General features: G+C 44.1%; 1 protein-coding gene across 1 annotated transcript; it reads left to right on the top strand.

Moving 5' to 3' along the window:
* The first annotated feature begins 957 nt into the window (after window positions 1-957).
* LOC139470713 (galactokinase-like) lies at window positions 958-20,946 on the top strand. The gene is made up of 7 exons (XM_071252978.1): window positions 958-1,217; window positions 4,963-5,152; window positions 11,156-11,417; window positions 12,999-13,189; window positions 14,693-14,843; window positions 17,987-18,149; window positions 18,837-20,946. Exons 1-7 carry the CDS (start codon window positions 1,056-1,058, stop codon window positions 18,906-18,908), a joined length of 1,191 nt encoding a protein of 396 aa, XP_071109079.1. The 5' UTR covers window positions 958-1,055; the 3' UTR covers window positions 18,909-20,946.
* Window positions 20,947-22,454: the final 1,508 nt, after the last annotated feature.

Here is a 22,454-nt window from a genome sequence, read left to right as displayed (position 1 = left end):
TGTAATCCTGTTCAAGTTTATTCTGAGAATATCCACCCATACTTGATGACGATGAATAAGTGTGGTAGATAGCGGTGTCGTTTTTTTTTTAATAAGACGATGATTGTTTATATAGAAACGTTCGGCTCGTTATAATGAAATAATTAGAGCCGTTTTTAATTGTTTATTGAGAAATATTCTTTTCAGTATTGCAGTTTATTTTTACATAAATAATTCCCATGTCTGACATAGATTAATATCAGTTACACGCGTCTTTTGCAGACACACACGAACGTACATCGATCTCCTCGCACAGGATCCAGGGTGAAACTAGAGCCGACGTTCACTAAGCATCCATCCACAGCTGCTGTGGTTACATTATAGCATGTACCATGGTGGGATATTAATATCAAGTGCTATTATTGTCTACGCATGTGGAAAATCCACCCTTAAGTCACTCAGAATCAGATTAGCACAGAAACAGGAAATTTATTGCTGAAATTTGTGTAGCTCTATTAATTGATTTTGAATTTGAAAACACGTTATACAAGTTTCCGTCAATTCCCAATTCACTTTAATACATCGTCGACACAGACACAAATAGATAGATACATATATCATTTAGTATAAAATGTGTAGTTCCTTTGCTGGCATAATTATACTCATGCTGACAGACCGAGGGATCCAAGCAACAGATACCAATGATTGAAATAAATCAATAAGTTATGCTGTCTTGTTAACCCCATGCGCTAATGTCTACTGATGCTCATTGTGGTGATCGATATTAGCGAAATCACCATGTGATTTTGTAGCATTTATAATTCTTTTACTTTAAGTAAACGAATAAATGTCAATGAAGTTAAGCAAGCAAGCTTTCTGTAAAATATGTATTCTTTACAATTGACGTCAAGCACGACTGGTGACCTTGAACCACGTGTGACCTGTAACCTATGTTGCGCACATAGCCGGAAGCCGGCAACTGCTCAAACAACTGTATCGAGCGAGTCGCTGAAAGAAGGGACACGTAACCAATTCAACTGTCATCTTGTTCTTACCCCCACAGACATTAAACGGACATGGCATGTGAAATCCCAACCGTGGAAAGTACTCTGAAGCAAGCGGCTGCAGTTTTCAGAGATAAATTTGGCAGTGATCCGAATTTAGCAGCATGCGCGCCTGGTCGAGTGAATCTGATCGGCGAACATACGGATTATAACGAAGGGTTTGTGTTCCCAATGGTAAGTGAACATGCATCTCATACAATGTTCATGTAGAAGTCGTACACATGGGAAATGTCAATAACAGCTGTGAAAACAGTGGTGTTCATTTTTATATTTGTCATTCATGTTAACACACGATAGTTATTTTTGTCCGCTGAGCGAGTTCAGGTTGGTTTTCGTCAAGAATCCTGGTTTATAATAATATTTGTTTGAGCCCGACCGCCACGATATATGTTGTCTCTGCTTGGCTGCTCAAGCGTTGTGTTGGCCTATATACATAGATACATTCTGATTGTAGGAGGGGAAATACACGGACCTACATATTCTGATCCGTGGTAAATATTATAATCATGAACAAAGCGAAGTCTAATTAAACGAAAAGCACGTTTTGTAAGGAATATAGCCAGAATATAGATCAGGAGAAATGTTTGAGATACGGTTGCCAGTTGTACTTTATCGTTGCGACCCTCGAGCTAACCGCTATTGCCAAAATACATAAGCTGGGGTGTGTGCTGGACATGAGAATACAAAGATGAATGACATTGTGATACACAACCCGAGCGAGGTCGATCATATGCAGGGTATCTTCCGGAACATTATTGTTCGCTGACATTCACAAGCGGCTTATATATTAATACCGCTACCAGGTGCAGTATACCCAACCCTGTCATGCGTCCGATGTAATTCATGAAACGTCAGTTAACATGAACTGATTCAACTCGAGAAGGCGATCTCTCGCGCATAGTCCTGATGATGCAATGCAGACGATTCAACTCGTCAGTGATTGGCTCATATTTACACACCTTTAAACGCTGATTGGCTGATCGCCTCTCATTCGTGACACACCAACTAAAACAAGACGCGGCAGTCTGCACGCATGATTTACTGGACTTGCGTAGTCTATGAACACTCCACCCTCCGACAGCGTCACATGTTTGGGGGGTATATGAACACTCCACCCTCCGACAGCGTCACATGTTTGGGGGGTAACCGTCAGCGTCGTACCTGGGTTTTAGCTTAACGATTGAACTTGACCACAAGATTCCCCCAGAAGAAAACATTAACACGTTATGATTCTCTTATCGTTATATGATAAATGAGGAGAAAACTATCATACACTAGAGCATCGAGGATGGATCCCTTTTGCCCATTAATTGTAACAAGGGGTTTATGCAAGAATTATATATAGACTTGTCGTACTATTGTGACGCAAGACTGACATTTAGTCCCAGAAATAAACATATCTTATTTATGTATAGACTCTATATACACACACAAATTAAAGTAATTAAATCTAAATGGAGCCCACTTAATTTTGGAGCTGAGGCAATCGTGATTTTTTTTTGGGGGGGTGGGGGGGGGGGTGGGGGGCAATCGAGATTCGCCAAATCAATCATTCTGGACTTGAGTTGATCTCATCTTTTTTTCTGGGTCTGGGAGACACTATATATAGTGACGAAGGCAGTGGTGATATTACCGAGGCTTCCAACCCCCCTTTTGTTTGGCGGGATTCGTTGGTCTATTGAGACGGTATTACCGTTACTCAGCTGTGGAGTATGCGGGGCGCAGATAAGATCGTATTTGGCACTCAGATTAAACATAACAAAAACATAATGGTGAAGGGGACGGTTTGCTTTTTATATAATATACTATATTTCGGTATTGTTTCAGCAATTTAACTTCAAAGTGCACCATTTTCGAAATGCTTTTGAGGATTGTGTTCAGTAGTATATTCGAGATTCAAGAGTGAACAATTATATATATGGGTATTCGGGATTCAACGGGATGGGTGTGTTGGCACCCTCATAACGAATACACTGAGTAGGGTAACAGCCTATAAAAGTCCCCACGTTTTCAGCCAGACAACCGGACTGGCAACAAAGTTTTCAGACCAGAGGATATGTTGCCAGTCCAGAATTTTCTAGACCAACGAACACAATTAACAAAAGGTTTAAGAATATTACTGTTTAATGTTAATTCTCAGAAAATAACAATACACTGCTGGAATGTCAACTCCCGACTCTATGCAACCTCTCAAAACTGAACGACTGTCAACCAAAAAGACGGTTATGTGTATGTTGCCGGTATTTATTTCAATGACGTGGACTATTCAACAGTTATAATCATAAGTGTGTATGCATGCCTATCGACTGGAACACGTCATGCATGGTAGAAGAGTACGTCACGGATTGGCGTTTCTCATATCATCCAGACAGCCGGGGCGGTCGGGTAGCCTAGTGGTTAAAGCGTTCGCTCGTCACGCCGAAGACCCGGGTTCGATTCCCGACATGGGTACAATGTGTGAAGCCCATTTCTGGTGTCCCCCGCCGTGATATTGCTGGAATATTGCTAAAAGCGGCGTAAAATCATACTCACTTACTCACTCCTTATACTGGCGCTCCTTATACTGGCGTAACATTATCAACAGTGTCTAGAGCCCTAATAACAAAAAAGTACGTGTCTAGCATCATCCAGACATCCTCTGCATGTATACGTGTAACATTATCTACAGTCTCAAACATTCCCCCGCATACTATTGTTCTGTTTCCACTTCCGGACCGCCTCCGTGGTCTAGTGGTAGAGCGTCCGCCCCCGTGGTCTAGTGGTAGAGCGTCCGCCCGGAGAGCGGAAGGTCCGGGGTTCGATCCCCGGCCGCGTCATACCAAAATACGTTAAAAGATGGTACTTGTTGTTGACCTGTCTGGCGCTCGGCATTAAGGGGCTAAACAAGGACTGGTCGGCTCGGAGTCAGTACACTGTGTCTGAGTGGGGTATTCATGTTAAACTGCGGCATGGTATCTCAGTGAGCTAGCAGTAGTCTGGACAAGTACAAGAAGCCACACAAACGCACACACGTACATGCAGTCGCTTTATAAGTACAATAATCTTGGACGCGACGTTAAACACCATTTCACCTCACCTGTATCCACTTCGATCATCACGGTTATTCCTGGTATCTGTGCCGGGATAAAATGTCACGGTGACCACGCATTCACAAGGGAGGAATGGGTGCATCAGTGTCAACATCTGTGTATGTGTGAGAGTACATGTACCACATTCCACAAGTAGTTGTTGCCATACATTCCATGAAAGACCAGATGCAGTGTACACCACAGCTACAGTGTACATCTACACACACACGGGATACATGAAAGACAAGTATGGCGCGAAAATAAAGGAAGTCTTGAAATTAAATGATGGATATGTTTATTTATAATGATGTTTTGGTTGAAATTGTAAATTCTATGAAAACACGTGTGGTTGAGATGATATCATTATTAGCGATCATAAAGTTGAACAGACAATCTTCACCTAAGTACTTTATTAACTAATTCATCATATAGTATCTTTCTTTCTTTGCTATGTGTTTTATAAAATGAATAAGATGCGTTTCATCGTCTACTGTCGGGCATGTTGAGCAGTTTTGTATGTCTGTGTTAGGTTTATGGTCACCAAGTCTGACTTAGAAAAATACACACGATATTTTGTTGTGTTTCAGTAGTGAGGATATTGTTCTAAGTTGATAGCACATATATGACAGCAGCGGACTGTATGTGGTAGAGTCTGGACCGGACAAACCAGTAATATCCTGGGCAACGCCCCATATCGTCGGGGTCCGAGGAATCGGATTCAATCGGATCACAGAGTCTGACCACCCGAACTGTGTGCATGTGCATGTGCGTGCGTGCGTGCGTGCGTGCGTGCGTGCGTGCGTGTATATTTATATGTTTCTGTTTTCACGAACTATCATTCCTTGTTGCAGGCGTTGCCAATGGTAACAGTGGTGGTCGGAAGCAAGAGTGATGCCGGTAAATGCCGGGTATTGACAAAGGCTGACGGAGTTGATGCTCCGTATTTCATAGAATTCCTTCCCCATTCTGAGACAACCCCCCTCTCCCCCGGAACTCCCAAATGGGCGAACTATTTCAAAGGAGTCATTGCCAACTTCCCAGGTTTGTTGTGGACTTACACTATATTCTTAAGTACTGTGTAAACATACATATTAATGAGGAAACGCACAAGATAGATAGATAGATAGATAGATAGATAGATAGATAGATAGATAGATAGATAGATAGATAGATAGATAGATAGATAGATAGATCTTCGGTTTCTTTTAAACTCATCATTTCCAGTCACTGGATGATGAAATAGAGTATGGAAGTGTTTGGAATTCGTTATCATGATATAATAAATGGAAAAATAATACTTAAATGGCTGAAGTATTTTTACGTTAAACGGTTTTGTAAATTGCCCAAGTGAAAATTTCAGTCATTTTACACATTGACTGTTTATTGACCTGTATAAAGTTTATCGCTGAATTGAATTTGAAACCTGACGTAAAGAGTGATTAATACCCACCTGGAGCAGTCACATGTTCTGACCTCTACAAACACAAGTCGGCAATGATTCAACTACTGGCACGTCACAGCCATGACATCCCTTGAAATGGGTAGCCTGACACATAGGTGATGTAGTTTGCCTGGTTAAAAGAACAAAGCCAACATATAAAAATACATTTCTTTGGTCGTGGAAATATTATTTATACCTTAACTTTAACTGTGGTTGCAGTGATGATGATACTAGATTTAACCAAAGCTTGACACTTATTGACAGTCTCTTCCTTGGTCAGGCATCCGCACTGGAGACACGGCTGTGAAGACTGAATCATCGATTGTTATATCAATAATATAAGACATGAAAAACGCTAATTATCACGTTGAGATGAAATGTTGATGTCGTGGTGCAGGCTCCGAGAAAAAAAATATCACTCAGGGGTGCAGTCTCATTAGGGGAGAATAAAGTTACATTCGCCTGGGTGATATCATGGGTTTTATCAAGTGTTATGCAGAAATAAACTATATAAAATATATATTACATTGAAAGTTGTGTGGAAAATATACGCCGTGAAATGGCCGTGGGCCCACCCTGTCTGCGTGAGACGGCAGTTATGGGACTGTGTCTGTCAGGAGAGTTTTGTAAAATTGAGTCACAACATTAATGCCAGAACACCTCAGCATAACTAGCGTGAGATAGATGACATCATGAGGCACTGGAAAAAAAATATTAGTCTTTAATTGATATCACTCCTATAGACGGGGCGAGAATATGAAATGTATACTCTCATTAAGGATTTCGTGTTGACACGGTGGTGAAACATACTAGGTGCCTCGCTTGGTATATCCCTCTCAGGCAGGTAATATGACTATTAGCATACTCGACGTGCAGAACGTGAGTAAACACAGCCGATCATGACTGCTGCTTTGTGTTTGAGTAATGATCTCCGGGAGAGCTGTACATACAAGGCTCAAGTCGTAGTGACATTGTGTGACACTGTGTGACATACCTGGTCGTGTAGTGTGACACTGTGTGACATACCTGGTAGTGTAGTATGACACTGTATGGCATACCTGGTCGTGTAGTGTGACATACCTGGTCGTGTAGTGTGACACTGTGTGACATACCTGGTGGTGTAGTTTGACACTGTGTAACATACCTGGTGGTGTAGTGTGACTGTTTGACATACCTGGTCGTGTAGTGTGACACTGTATGACATACGTGGTCGTGTAGTGGCACTGTGTGACACTGTATGACATACGTGGTCGTGAAGTGTGACATACCTGGTCGTGTAGTGTGACACTGTGTGACATACCTGGTGGTGTAGTGTGACACTGTGTGATATACCTGGTGGTGTAGTGTGACACTGTAAGGCATATCTGGTCGTGTAGTGGCACTGTGTGACACACCTGGTCGTGTAGTGTGACACTGTATGACATACCTGGTCGTGTAGTGTGACACTGTATGACATACCTGGTCGTGTAGTGGCACTGTGTGACACTGTATGACATACGTGGTCGTGAAGTGGCACAGTGTGACATACCTGCTGGTGTAGTGTGACACTGTGTGACATACCTGGTCGTGGGTTTGTGACACTGTGTGACACACCTGGTCGTGTAGTGACACTGTGTGACATACCTGCTGGTGTAGTGTGACACTGTGTGACATACCTGGTCGTGTAGTGGCACTGTGTGACACACCTGCTGGTGTAGTGTGACACACCTGGTTGTGTAGTGTGACACACCTGGTCGTGTAGTGACATTGTGTGACATACCCGCTGGTGTAGTGTGACACTGTGTGACACACCTGGTCGTGTAGTGGCACTGTCTGACACACCTGCTGGTGTAGTGTGACACACCTGGTCGTGGAGAGTGGCACTGTGTGACACACCTGCTGGTGTAGTGTGACATACCTGGTCGTGTAGTGACACTGTGTGGCATACCGTCTGGTGTATTGTGACACTGTGTGACATACCTGGTCGTATAGTGTGACACTGTATGACATACCTGCTGGTGTAGTGGCACTGTGTGACACACCTGCTGGTGTAGTGTGACACTGTGTGACACACCTGGTCGTGAAGTGTGACACTGTGTGACAACCTGGTCGTGTAGTGACACTGTGTGACATACCTAGTCATGTAGTGTGACACTGTGTGACATACCTGGTCGTGCAGTGGCACTGTGTGACACACCTGGTCGTGTAGTGTGACACTGTATGGTATACCTGGTCGTGTAGTGTGACACTGTGTGACATACCTGGTCGTGTAGTGTGACACTGTGTGACATACCTGGTCGTGTAGGGGCACTGTGTGACATACCTGGTCTTTATTGTGACACTGTATGACATACCTGCTGGTGTAGTGTGACACTGTGTGACACACCTGGTCGTGTAGTGTGACATTGTGTGACATACCTGGTCGTGTAGTGTGACATTGTGTGACATACCTGGTCGTGTAGTGGCACTGTGTGACACACCTGGTCGTGTAGTGTGACACTATGTGACATACCTGGTCGTGTAGTGTGACACACCTGGTCGTGAAGTGAGACTGTGTGACATACCTGGTCGTGTAGTGTGACACTGTGTGACATACCTGGTCATGTAGTGGCACTGTGACACACCTGGTCGTGTAGTGTGACACTGTGTGACATACCTGGTCGTGTAGTGTGACACACCTGGTCGTGAAGTGACACTGTGTGACATACCTGGTCGTGTAGTGTGACACTGTGTGACATACCTGGTCATGTAGTGACACCTTGTGACACACCTGGTCGTGTAGTGTGACATACCTGGTCGTGTTGTGACCTAGGTCGAGTACTATCCTATACTTGTATACTACTACGATTGTTCGCTTAGACACCAATAGCTATCAAACTGACATGTTCAAGTCAGACTGCTTGGCGAAACGCGAGGCCTATCTTTATGCCTGAGTACACTCTCGTGTGCATTGATGCAGCGTCTTTCAGATTGATAGATTAGATTATACAATAATGAGGTCCCAATATGTGTGACCACAATCCACGATGCGCCTCGCCTCCATGACTCGAGTTCGAATTTTATTAATTTCATACATTCTAGCCTTCATAAATCGAAGAGGTCGTCTCTGTGAAGCGAATTATGTCACCCCCAAGGTCCCGTAGATGAGAAGATGTTCAGTTGTAGAGAAATAAATCAAGTAGTGCTTTACAATTATTAAGAACCTTCTGACCAATAATCTTCACTTTCTTGGTTCAAGCAGGGAAGGGGCGGTCGGGTGGCCTGGTGGTTAAAGCGTTCGCTCGTCACGCCGAAGACCCGGGTTCGATTCCCGACATTGGTACAATGTGTGAAGCCCATTTCTGGTGTCCCCCGCCGTGATATTGCTGGAATATTGCTAAAAGCGGCCTAAAACCGAACTCACCCACCTCAAGCAGGGAAGCAGTTATAGAGATCTTTGTGTCAAATTGCGGGGAGGATTCGAAGTCCCGTTTTCACAATAGTGTGTAAAGCGGCATAAAACTTTACTCATTGACCCGTAGACCCGTGAAGATCCGGGTTAGTACTGGTCTTTATCAACCCACGCTTTTCGAAAGAGACGACAGACGGGATCGGGTGGTCAGGCTCGCTGACTTGGTTGATACATGATGTCAATCACTGGAATGTCTGGTCGAGACTCGATTATTTACAGACCACCGTCATATGGAATGTACCGTTATGTGTATAGCATCATAGGTATCTTAATGTGGGGAGGATGGCATCATATACGTAAAGTACCCTGACTAACATGTTGTGTCTGATATAAAGTTATCTTTAATGTTAAATAAACTATACTAGCCACAAAAAGAAACCATGCATTGTTAAATCTCTTTCTAAATTTGAAAATATAACAACAATAAAAAAAATCATGTAAACTTTAATTGGTGTATACATACTGAGATGATAAGAAGATGGCAGAACAGCATATTTATTGTCTATAACATTGACGTCCAAATGCGGGGCAGGGGTCAAGCAACAATGTCACAACCTTAATGACGGTATGCCTACCGTCATCAGTGATAACAGCAGTGCATCGCCGACGCATGGAGTCTATCAAGTGGGCATGGAAGGCTTGTGGAATGGCTTGCCGTATTCTCTGCAACTCTGCTGCCAAATCACGAACGTTATCTGACGGATTTGGTACACAGCGTAGACGTCGTTCTATTTCATCCCACACATGCTCTATACGGGAGAGATCCGGTGAATTTGTATCCATCTGTCCTGTCTTGGCGTTGTGACGCGTGGACGTCCTGCACGTGGGCGATCCTCAACTTCATTATTGTTCTGATAACGTCTCAACAGTGCTGAAATGGTGTCTCGGTGGCAATGGAAATGTGCTGCCACCTGACTTTGAGACATTCTCCCACGGACCATGCCAATAGCCTGATGACATTGTGCAGTCATGAGTCGTGGCATGATGTGCGGTTCATTGGCAGTTTATTTTTTTAAACGATCAAGCGTCAAACAATTAAGTTTCCTAAATCGACAGCAGTCTTAGACATTCATGTGCTCCACGAAGTGTATCGGGATGCACATGCACAAACGTGTTGCACGTGGACCTGCCGAAATCACTGACGTCACGAAACGTAGCACACGCATGTTCAATTCACTAATTACTGTGTTTATATCTGTATCTGTGCACACATGTAGTTCCGATATATATATTGATGTCCTATCTGCACAGTTTCTTTGTGTGGCTCGTATAATTCCCTAAGGGAACGCTCGAGTATTGAGAAACCGCCAAGACCTTCATAGTAACGTCACACGTGCATGCACGTCGCTATGTAAGTGCAATAATCTTAGTCGCGACGTTAAACCCATTTCACCTCACCTCACCTCACCTCACCTCACCTCTCCTCACAGTAATGTCAGATAATGGGGAGAGTACAGGTTGCAGCTGCTACACTCACCTCACCTCACAGTAATGTCAGATAATGGGGAGAGTACAGGTTGCAGCTGCTACACTCACCTCACCTCACAGTAATGTCAGATAATGGGGAGAGTACTGGTTGCAGCTGCTACACTCACCTCACCTCACAGTAATGTCAGATAATGGGGAGAGTACAGGTTGCAGCTGCTACACTCACCTCACCTCACAGTAATGTCAGATAATGGGGAGAGTACAGGTTGCAGCTGCTACACTCACCTCACCTCACAGTAATGTCAGATAATGGGGAGAGTACAGGTTGCAGCTGCTACACTCACCTCACCTCACAGTAATGTCAGATAATGGGGAGAGTACAGGTTGCAGCTGCTACACTCACCTCACCTCACAGTAATGTCAGATAATGGGGAGAGTACAGGTTGCAGCTGCTACACTCACCTCACCTCACAGTAATGTCAGATAATGGGGAGAGTACGGGTTGCAGCTGCTACACTCACCTCACCTCACAGTAATGTCAGATAATGGGGAGAGTACAGGTTGCAGCTGCTACAGCTGAAAAGGGATCAGAATGGAATGGGGGTGATTGTGTTATCGGCTATTTGCAGTGAGAGATTAGTATGGAACCAGGCTGACACCCACCCAGCCCTACATTCAGCGCTCGAGTCACATAGTAACGGAGAAACAAGTGTGCGTTCAACGAAAGCGTGTTGCTGTGTTTCAGGTACGGTACCGGCTTTCGACGCCGTGATAGTGTCTACAGTGCCGGTAGGGGGCGGTGTGTCTAGCTCCGCGGCGTTAGAGGTGGCCACGTTCACTTTCCTGCAGCAGCTCTGTCCAGGCGATGGGCAGAACGTCAAGACCATGCAGAAGGTGTTGGCGTGTCAGAAGGCCGAGCATGACTTTGCCGCCGTGCCATGTGGCATCATGGACCAGTACATATCAACCATGGGCAAGGCGTCACATGCACTTCTGATCGACTGCAGGTTTGTTTGTTTTTTTATTAACGCCGCACTCAGCAATATTCCATCTATATGACGCCGGTCTGTAAATAATCGAATCTGGGCCAGACAATCCAGTTACTGATCTCATGAACACCTATCTACGCAATTGGGATACGATGACATGCATCAACCAAGTCAGCGAGCGTGACCACCCGATCCCGTCAGTCGCCTCTTACAACAAGCATGGCAGGTGCAGAGACATCTTCTCTAGGCAGGGAAGTTGACTGACTGTAAAAGTCCAATTTCCACCCTTGTCGAACAAGGCAGGAATTTCTGGGATCGATCGAAGCACCTGAAGTGGCAATTACGAGCTATGTACCTGCTGTTGACCAATCAGATTTGCCCTCTTATATCGCAAGCCTTGGTTTTAAACAAAATGACGGCGCCCAGTCAAGACGATCTGATCGATAATCAAAATCTATGTTGTGATAAAACGTGTCTTACTTAGCGAATTGCATCAAATCAAGTGAGCACCTTGATTAAAAACATGAAGATATTTGGAAAGTATCAACTGCAATCAATCCTGCAACCAACCGAAATCTGCACGGCAGTTTACGAACCGGATGTCGATTTCGTAACGCGAGTTTGATTGGACAATGCATAGACTCGTTAGTCCAGCAAAAATATAACTCCATAAGTCCAGCCTAGTTCGGCAAGGGTGGAAACTGGACTTTAGCAGTCAGTTAATTCCCGACCCGTGAAGATTCCGGGGTAGAATAGGTCTTCAGCAACCCATGTTTGCCGTAAAAGGTGACTATGCTTGTCGTGAAAGGCGACTAACGGGATCGGGTGGTCAGGCTCGCTGACTTGGTTGATGCATGTCATCGATCCCTGTTGGGTGGATCGATGCTCATGATATCAATCACTGGATTGTCTGGTCCAGACTCGATTATTTACAGACCGCCGTCATATAGCTGGAATAAGGCTGAGTGCAGCGTTAAACAACAAACCAACCAACCAACCAAGTTAATTCCCTTGACTCGGGAAGATGAAACCTTACATACAATTGATACTGTGGCAGTACACTGAGACATCTAACGTCAAATCAGTCGGGAGTGACTATCAACATATTTGGGTTATTACGTCACACTGATGGGTCACGACTGCCCTAGTCGTTCTAGGCGGATAACATCGTGCTGGGTTGTGTTCCGTAGCCGCACCAGGATCTGCTGATCAGGGGTTTGTCCTGGTTGTTGCCCTTGGTATTTCAGCACCACCCGTGCACGTGGGTTTCACCAAGATGGTAATGTCTACGAACTTCACCACACGACTTAATATAACTGAAGTAAAGTTCTAATTGGCGTGACAGTTAACCTACTCACTCACACACCGCACTCAAGTGTTGGTGGGGCGGTGAGTTAGCCTAGCTTGTGGTTAATGTGTTGTCCCGTCACGCCGAGGACCCGTGCAGCGGTGATATGGCTGCAGGGTTAGACAAGGCAATGTCACCTTCTAAGTAATTGTATACCCATACTTTAATAAGTACTTCGCCAACCAAAATGAGTTGGGTGATCAAGTTAAGCCTTCAATCCGTTTCCATGGTAACCTCATTTTGTTTTTCAGGTCACTTGAAAGCCGACTAGTGCCCATGACAGACCCCGACGTGGTCGTCATGGTAACAAACTCTAACGTCAAGCACGAACTGAATGGGTCAGAGTACCCAACGCGCAGACGACAGTGTCAAACAGCGTCCATGACGATGGGCAAGAAAAGTCTCAGAGAAGCCGCCGACTTAACATCAGACCAGTTGGCAGGTAGGTGGTAGTCACGTGACAGAACGAATGTCAGTAACTCAGGCACACAACAAACCCGAGAAGCGAAACTACGTCATCAAGCGTCCTGAAAATGCTGTTTTTTTCTCGCTGACTGAAGCCAGCGTTTGCCCTGCACTCGAAGCTGGGAGCGGGCAGCTGGTGAAGGGATGTGAGGGGAGTGTATGTACGTTTGAACACCAGTCCTTCTCGTCTCACATACTCTTGTATGACATCCCTAGTAATTGGAATACTCCTTATCGACAACAACCGATACATTTCGGCATCAGTACAAAACAAATCGATATTATTAGGTGAAACACGATCTACGGTAGTGTTCTTCAGCAGTCGACAGCAGAAAGGTACAAATGTACGCACACTTCCTTCTCTGCAGTCAGCTCCACTCTGACCAAACTCTTCATTAAATGCTATAATTGGTCAATGCTGAACAGCAGCGAAATTACACGGCCTTTAAAGGTGAAATGTAAATATTATACATACCAATAATCACATATTCTACCCAAGCAAAAACCATGCTTGCCGTAAAACGCGACTATGCTTGTCGTAAAAGGCGACTAACGGGATCGGGTGGTCAGGCTCGCTGACTTGGTTGATGCATGTCATCGATTCCAATTGCGTGGATCGATGCTCATGGTATTAATCACTGGATTGTCTGGTCCAGACTCGATTATTTACAGACCGCCGTCATATAGCTGGAATATCGCTGAGTGCGGCGTTAAACAACAAACCAACAACCAACTCAAGCAAAAACATAGCAGAGATTGTGTGAAAAACGTCCAAATCGGATATATGTTATAGAGACTGGTAAACTGACCGTTGTTGTTGTTGTTTGTTATTAAACGCTGCATTCGGCACCATTCCAGCTATATGCCATCGGTCTGTAAATAATCTAGTCGGGACCAGACAATCCAGTGATTGATATCATGAGCATCGATCCACACAATTGGTATATGGTGACATGCATCAACCAAGTCAGCGGCTGTCCACCGATCCCGTTAGTCGCCTCTTACGACAAGCAAAGTCGCCTACTTTTGAAACCGAAAAACTCCCGAAGACTGACACAGACAGACGGGCTGTTTGACATTTAGGGCTGTAACATTAAAGATAGTTTTGTTAATGAGTAATTTCGAGGATATCAACTTTTCTAATTTGGCATTACGCCATAATTAGCAGTAGTGTCGTCAGTGCATGGATAGGCTTAAATACTCAGTTTATGTTATGGATGGTGTAAGTACCCCTACAAGCATATCGTCGTCTTGTCCCCCGCACTGGCCACATCACAGACTGTCTGTTTAAGTGTCTTATTGATTCAGATAGTCGATGTCGAGCATACATGAAGACACATATGGGCATGCGCGTTTGGAATTATTTGCACAATGTGTCTCCAAGAATAAGAAATTTTATACAGTATGACGTCGATCATAACACGCCTATAGCACCTGCTACAAGATGCACTATTAAATTGTTCAATATGTCTGTCTGCAGATTTCCAGGATAAACTGGACGGCGAGACATTCCGGAGAATACGTCACGTGATCACAGAGATTCAGAGAACAGAAGAGGCTGCTGATGTGTTGGAGAATGGAGATTACAAGAAGTTTGGTCAGCTTATGGTAGCGAGCCATAACTCATTAAGGTACGCCTTGTAATGATGTCCATATTGACCAATGACCAGTTGGGTGGGCCGTAGCCTCCTGGTCAAACTGTTGCCGGTCATGTAGGCGTTCGAGTCCTGATTAAAGCATACTTATTAGTCTATGCAAAATATATAATTTTGATGGAAACAAATGACTCTATTCAGCTGAAAAGGAGTCCCATTGAGGTCGGAGATTGAGAACCTGATGAAAATCTAGACTTGCTTTATTTGGGGAATTTTGCATTACAGAAAGGGCTGGGCGAAGGGGGAAATAATATGGTTCAGGGGCGGTAAGACAGACAGGCGCAACGTTCTTGCAATCTGTTCTTGATACACGTTAAAATAATGGACCGGCTTCGCTCAGGTATTAACAATCACACGACTAGCACATGGTAAATATAGTAACATTGGAAAAATGAACAAATATAGTATTTCGATACATATATTTTAAACCTCCAGACTGCCGTGGGTCAAAGTGATAATGCGCTTCTCGGTACTAGTCTAGGGCCAGTATCTCTTTTGGTAATGGTCAGAGACAGTTGGGCAAACAAATTAAGATGTCAACATCTTATCTGTAATTCTGGCTACGCCCATCGTCCCACGTACATTGCGACGGTGGCATACAGCAACTGATGAAATCACACGTCCCACGTACATTGCGACGGTGTCATACAAGCAAACAGTCAGGTGTTTTTTCTTATACCAAACTTCACCCGTACATACCTTTATAATTAATGGACGTGAAGATCCGGGATAGAATAGGTCTTCAGCAACCCATGTTTGCCGTTAAAGGCGACTATGCTTGGCGTAAGAGGCTACAAACGGGATCGGTGGTCAGGCTCTGACTTGGTTGATGCATGTCATCGATCCCAATTGCGTGGATCGATGCTCATGATGTCAATCCGTGGACTGTCTGGTCCAGACCGCCGTTATATAGCTGGAATATTGCTGAGGGCGGCGTAAAACAAACAAACAAATTTATCATTAGTGTTTCAGTCAAATTTGAATATATAATTTTGTCGAGATAGCGGGACTAGTTTACCAAAACCAAAACAACTTTTTCGCCATTTTTTAAATCAGAAATTAAGATTTGTAGTAGCTAGGATAGGTACGGACGATAAGTACGGACGATAGTCCGTCAGACATCACACTTTGACCGACTACTACAGGTTTATTCACTCAGGTCAAGTGATACATTGTCTGGGTTGGTCACGGTTGGTTACAGTGGGACCTCTGCTTAAGGGACATTCACACGGTACAACTAGTTGTATACAATTTGTTGCACCGTGTGAATGGACTCCTGGGCTCAATAGGTCTCACAGGTGCTCAATGGGATTTAAATCGGGACTGAGGGCAGACCACTGCATGGTTCTGATGCCATTCTGCTGGAGGAAGTCTCTTGTTGCTCTCGCAGTGTGGGCATGGGCGTTATCATGCTGAAACTCGTGGTTGCGGCGTTCCAAATGAGGTATGGCGTGTGGTTTCAAGCATTGATCAATGTACTGAGCTGCTGTGACGACATTGCCTCACCCTGGACCGATGTTCTTCAAGACCACAGGGCCGACTCTCTGTGCAAGACCAATTTCACCCCACACCATGATGCTCGGACCACCCCACGAGTCTCTCTCAACAACACTGTCATCCGACTAACGTTCCCCACGGCGTCGCCAGACTCTCTCTCTGCCCATCTGCTGTTGAGATACAGTAACGGCTCTCGTCTGAGAAGAGGGCTCTTCTCCACTGCTGGTGGCACCAATGCTGGTGCTGTGTTGCCCACTGAAGACGGTCCCGGCGATGACGTGGTGTCAGAATGGGTCCTCGGTGTGGCCTGTGACAGTGTCTGCTCGTCAACCGTCGACGCACGGTGTCCGCACTAATGCGTCTCTGGTGTGTCCCCATGGTCTGTCGAACAGTTTCCGCAGCAGTGACAAAGCGATCTTGATGATGCTGTCGCACAATCTGACGATCCTGACGTCGGGTGGTGACCTTTGGTCTTCCACTACGTGGTCGGTCATCTGTAGTGTTGGTGGTCTGGTACCGTTGCTGGAGCATGTATATGGTCCTCACGTGGACTTGAAATGCATTGGCTACTTGCCGGGCGGTTTGTCCAGCTTGCAATCGTTCAAGGGCTTGGTGTCGCTGATTTCTTGTCAATCTTGGCACGTGGTAGCAATTCTGTAACGAATGAATGTTATCCGATCTGGGTGGATTTTTATAGGACAAGAAATGGGGGAACGCATGTGCATTTCAATTTGCACGGAATTCACGTGCATCGGGTTACCATGGCCGTTAATGTGATGGGTATGGGCGAACGGTTTCATTGTCATATACTTTGTTTTTTTATCATCAAATTTCAGTTCTCCGGACAAAGTGATGTTAAATTTTAGTATCTTTGACAAAAATTACCCAGATATTTAAATGTTAACTTTTCATGAAATGTTTCTTGGGGTGACGTTTCTTTTGCGGTTCAGTATATATTCATATAAAAATCACACCCCTCCATACATATATGTAAAGAGGTTGTTTTCTGTACGAATATATCATACTATACACGCTATCATCGAGTTTCTGTGTCCCAGGCTGTATTCAGCAATGTAACACGCCTTTATTCGCCGGCTCAAAATGGTAATAATTTTGTCACAAAGCGACACTCTACGATGGAGGAAGACTTCTCGGAAATAAAACCTGGATGTGTCACGTGATTTAGGGAAGTGACATTTCCCGCAATGTGCGATACGAGATACTGTTGTGTGTAGGGGGGAACATCACCACGGTGAAATAGCGTTTGCAGGGCTGTTGTAAGTGAAATACTTAGTGCACCGATACTGAAACAATACCAATTCACGTGGCAAAACTCGCCGGTATAAAATATCTTTGAATAGACGTAATCACGTGCCTTGGTTCAGGAAAAGCCAGGAAATGACAGTTCTGATTTTACCAATGACATTACGTGTAAAAGTGAACATAAAATATGAAAGTCCAAAGACACCCCCAACCCCCTCTGAACACACACAAACACGTACACACCAATAAAGTCTCTTTGTCAGACTTCTCTTTTGCTCAGAAAACTAGCTTTTATAATTTACGTAACGCATACTTGTACACTCATGATCAATTAAATCTGATTTGTATTCTCCACACAGGGACGACTACGAGGTGTCATGTTCCGAGGTGGACCAGCTGGTAGAAGCAGCCATGGAGGTAGAGGGCGTGTTCGGTTCTCGCATGACGGGCGGTGGGTTCGGAGGGTGCACCGTGACACTGTTGAAAAGAGACGCTGTCACCAGGTGTATACAAAATATTGAGGTAAATACACAGATTGGGTCACACCATTACGTTAATCCGTCAATGTTTAACACCACAGCCAGTGATTCCAATCACGGCGGCTCCTACAGTCCAGCCCAGCCCAGTCAGTGACAGCATCATCCATAGAATTGATGCTATGAAACCGTGAGCCAAGTCGCAGCGTCCGATTATCGACCCCAGTTTTAATCGGATCTTACATAATCTACTGGGGACGAATTATGTCACCCCCAAGGTCCCATAGATGACAAGATGTTCTGTTGTAGAGAAATAAATCAAGTAGTGCTTTACAATTATTAAGAACCCTCTGACTCATATTCTGCACGTTTGTGTCCAAGCAAGAAAGCAGCTATAGAGATCTTTGTTTCAAGTTACGGAGAGGATTCTCTCCCGTTTTCACAATAGTGTGTACAGCGGCCTAAAACTTTACTCATTACCCCGTAGTCCCGTGAAGATCCGGGTTAGTACTGGTCTTCAGCAACCCATGTTTGTCAAAAGAGGCGACTAACGGAATCGGGTAGTCATGCTCGCTGACTTAGTTGATACATAATGTCAATCACTGGATTGTCTGGTCGACACAGACAGCTAGTCAAATGAAATATTGCTGAGTGTGGCGTTAAACAGCAGACAAACATACAAAACATTGCCCGGTATTAAGAGAAATATATTATACGAGTTTTGTTGTTTCAGAACCGCTACAAAGGTACAGCGACGTTCTACGTCTGCCCGGCGTCTGACGGCGCGCGACCACTCCAGCTATGACGAGTGGTCAGATGGCAACTGTAAACACTAGAAAACCAGGGCCCAGCCCGCCACACGGAGCATAGCCTAGAGTTAATATATAGTGACATGATTGCAGGGGAACTCTCAGCTGACAAATACTCAAAGGAGTAAATGGTTTGTCTCAGAAATAATGTACTCATGCTTGTTTGGTGTTTGTGTGATAGAGGGGAGTGGAAGGTGTATATCCTGAAGTCAGTCGTTTCAAGAGATACTGTCGTGGTTTCATAAGATATCAAATTTGATTTTTCTTTTGATATATCCGAATTTATTCTCAGCTACACATGCAAGTAAAAGGCTTGCAAATACAAATGTCAATTTCTCTGTCGGTGGTATATAAAAATTGATGCATGCACTTTTGAGTCTTTAACTTTATATGCAGGATTGATTTTGCTGATGGAAGTGGCTTCAGCAGCAAGTTTATTATTCATGTTCAAGTCTCCTGCAGACTATAGAAACAAAGGCTTGACATGCCACGGAGAGTTGCGGCCATCTATAGCGTTCCCGGTGTAGCATGTCATAGACAATAGATCAACGCCTTATGTTTGAATTGATTGGTTTCAAGTTCCAAGGTCAGCTAGTGTGTGAACGAAGCACATTCGTCCTAGTAACAGTGTTTGAACTGAAGAAAAAAATGCTAAATTTCAGAAGCTGCGGGTCCTGACAAAACTCTTCATCCCCTCAGTATTTGAGTCAAAGTTGAATGAAACATAATTTTTGCTTTGAATTTAAAATAAAGAATGGAAATGAACCTGAAAATTTATGTTACTTGATACATTAAAAATTGTACAAAATGGCAGTGATAAATCAATGCATCGCGCATCTGCATGTGCTACAAAACGTGCTGTTACCGTCAAACAGCCACGAACGTTATCTATCAATAATCACCCAATTTTTCTGAAAAGTTCTTTTCCTAAAGTCCGTTGTTTCAGCAACATACCTTCAGTTGATTGTTTATTTCGGAGGCACGATGCCTTCCACAAATAGCCACGTGCAGATTTGTCATGACATTAGAGTATATATGCTAATACGGTACCTAAAACTAAAAAGAAAGGAGCGTTGAGGACTTGTTTGTACATTCTTTCATGAAAAACGAGGGGCGGTCGGACAGCCTAGTGGTTATAGCGTTCGCTCGTCACGCCGAAGACCCGGGTTCGATTCCCGACATGGGTGCAATGTGTGAAGCCCATTTCTGGTGTCCCCCCGCCTTGATATTGCTGTAATATTGCTAAAGGCAGCGTAAAACCATACTCACACACTCACGAAAAATGAATATTTTATTTTAAACTGCAGCTTAATGTAATAAATAAATCGACACGCAGATTTATATTGGAATTAGGCCGTACACGAGATCCATCTGCCACTAGCTTACCATCTTCTCGCGGAAACTGGACTTTTATAATCAGTTTACTCTCTTGCCTCGGGAAGATGCTGGCTTACAGGCAAGCGCATATTCCGAGCCCTGCCTATAAATGTAGTTTAGATTTATTTTGAAAGCACGGGCTTTACTTCAGCAATGTGTGCACACCAAGTTCCAACTTGTAAATATCGCCGTGTTGTCCTGAGTAAACACTCACTTGCAGTTCAGTCAGTATTATTAATTTGTCATACTTATCATAACCATAAATCGATCACCACCGCTACCATTCATATTGTCTTAGTACAAATGACATGTCTGTGCCAGTCTCCGTCATTTGGTCTAGGTGCACAAGGGTATTACTCCTGTAGACTTTCTAGAAGGGGTTCCGTAACAACGACTGATTGTATAACCGACAGTATCTCTTCAACACTGATATTTATTACCAGGCGATAGAGGACGATATCTCAACATGGAAACAGAAGGCAGCTATTTTGTCCGCACTAGCATGCACCAGGGGTGGTGACGAGTCGGGCAGTTGTGACACACAGCTATACTTATATATATAGAGAAAGATTTATTCCAATGGTGATGCATTAAATGCATATTTTACTGACTTGTTACTGAGCAGGTTATGGTGTTAATAAACAACGTGTAATAGTTGCAAGGTTGTTGTTTCATTGATATATGAGTAATTAATGCAGTTTACTGCCGCATGGCATCATAGGACGCTGGTGTGCATCCATACGTGAAGATCGCCATTTCCCTGCACCTGTCCACAAGCAGACAGGCAGGTACTTGCTGCAACAGCCCGGTCGCGTCTAGGAGTGCAGCGTGCCAGTATCGCCGTCTACGACCAAGTTATACATCCTTCAGGTCGTCCTTGCATACATTCCCTGGGACATTATGTCACATCTCAGGGACGTGCTTTCTGAGTACATGTTCTTAATATATTTTCCCCAAATATGATTCAACCCCTTACACATCGCATGTCCTTTCGCTAATAATTGTCACCTCGCTACCACGTTGGGCACTGGGGCCTAATGAACAGTAAACAATAGCTTTGAAGCTATACTTGGAATGTTATGATTTGATGTTGGCAATGTGTTACAAAATATGTCTAAATAATTCAAACAGCCTGTGGGAATGCCTGGTTAGAACTGGCCCCCAGCAACCTCTGCTGGTCGTGCGAGGAGACGGTACCAACAAACAAAAGATTCCAACAGGTACACATTCCCTACGTTTTGGAAGCAATAGGTGAGAGCGTGTTCGGGTGGTCAGACTCGCTTACTTGGTTGATGCATGTCATCGATGCCAATTGCGTGGATCGATGCTCATGATGTCAATCACTGGATTGTCTGGTCCAGACTCGATTATTTTACAGACCGCTATCATATAGCTGGAATATTGTTGAGTGCGGTGTTAAACAACCAACACACACACACAAAAGCATGTAATTTGTCAGAAAGTTTACCTCAAAAATGGTACGTGGGATTTGGGGGTATATTTACAGGGTATTCGGGATTCAGCAGTGTGGTAAGCGGGGCGCAAAAATAATCGTACTAGATAACTAGATAATTACATACGTAACTCATTCCTTTGTATATTTTACATATCGTTTCAGTAAATAACTTCAAATCGATTGCACGGAAAGCGGTTCTATAGGTTTTTGTCTGTTTCCGGCATTACGCAACGACATTCTGCGCGACGTTTTATTCCGAGATGTATAGAAGTATTTCTAAATACACACAAACAGTATAGTAAGATCACAATAATATTCAAACCCTGTGGGGACTGCCAAGAAACCTGTGCTTGTCGTTATGGGTGGGGTGGTCAGGTTCGGTGAATAGGATGATAGCGTGACATCGAACCTCAACGGCGTGGATCGTTGCTCACAGTGTCAATCACTGGTTGGCCTGGTCAAGTCGCGATATGTACGCTGTAGGGAAGTAAAGACATGTAGCTGAATAGAAAATATATGCTGGATATAAAATATCACAACTTTGGTATAGCTGGTATTTCAGTGAAGAAATTGTGATACTATAAGAGTCCCTTGCATGTTTAATAAGCCAGAATATATGTACATCACCCATTTAGGTTGTATAAAACCCGAATATTTAGTACCTTAATATTCCATTAGCAATTCCTGTATTCTGCCGATAGTTATACGA

Source organism: Haliotis cracherodii, unplaced genomic scaffold, assembly GCF_022045235.1.
Source record: "Haliotis cracherodii isolate W230 unplaced genomic scaffold, xgHalCrac1.p SCAF_21, whole genome shotgun sequence".
Classification (NCBI taxonomy): domain Eukaryota; kingdom Metazoa; phylum Mollusca; class Gastropoda; order Lepetellida; family Haliotidae; genus Haliotis; species Haliotis cracherodii.
Note: the sequence above shows the minus strand (reverse complement) of the source record. Positions and strands in the feature narration are given on the sequence as shown.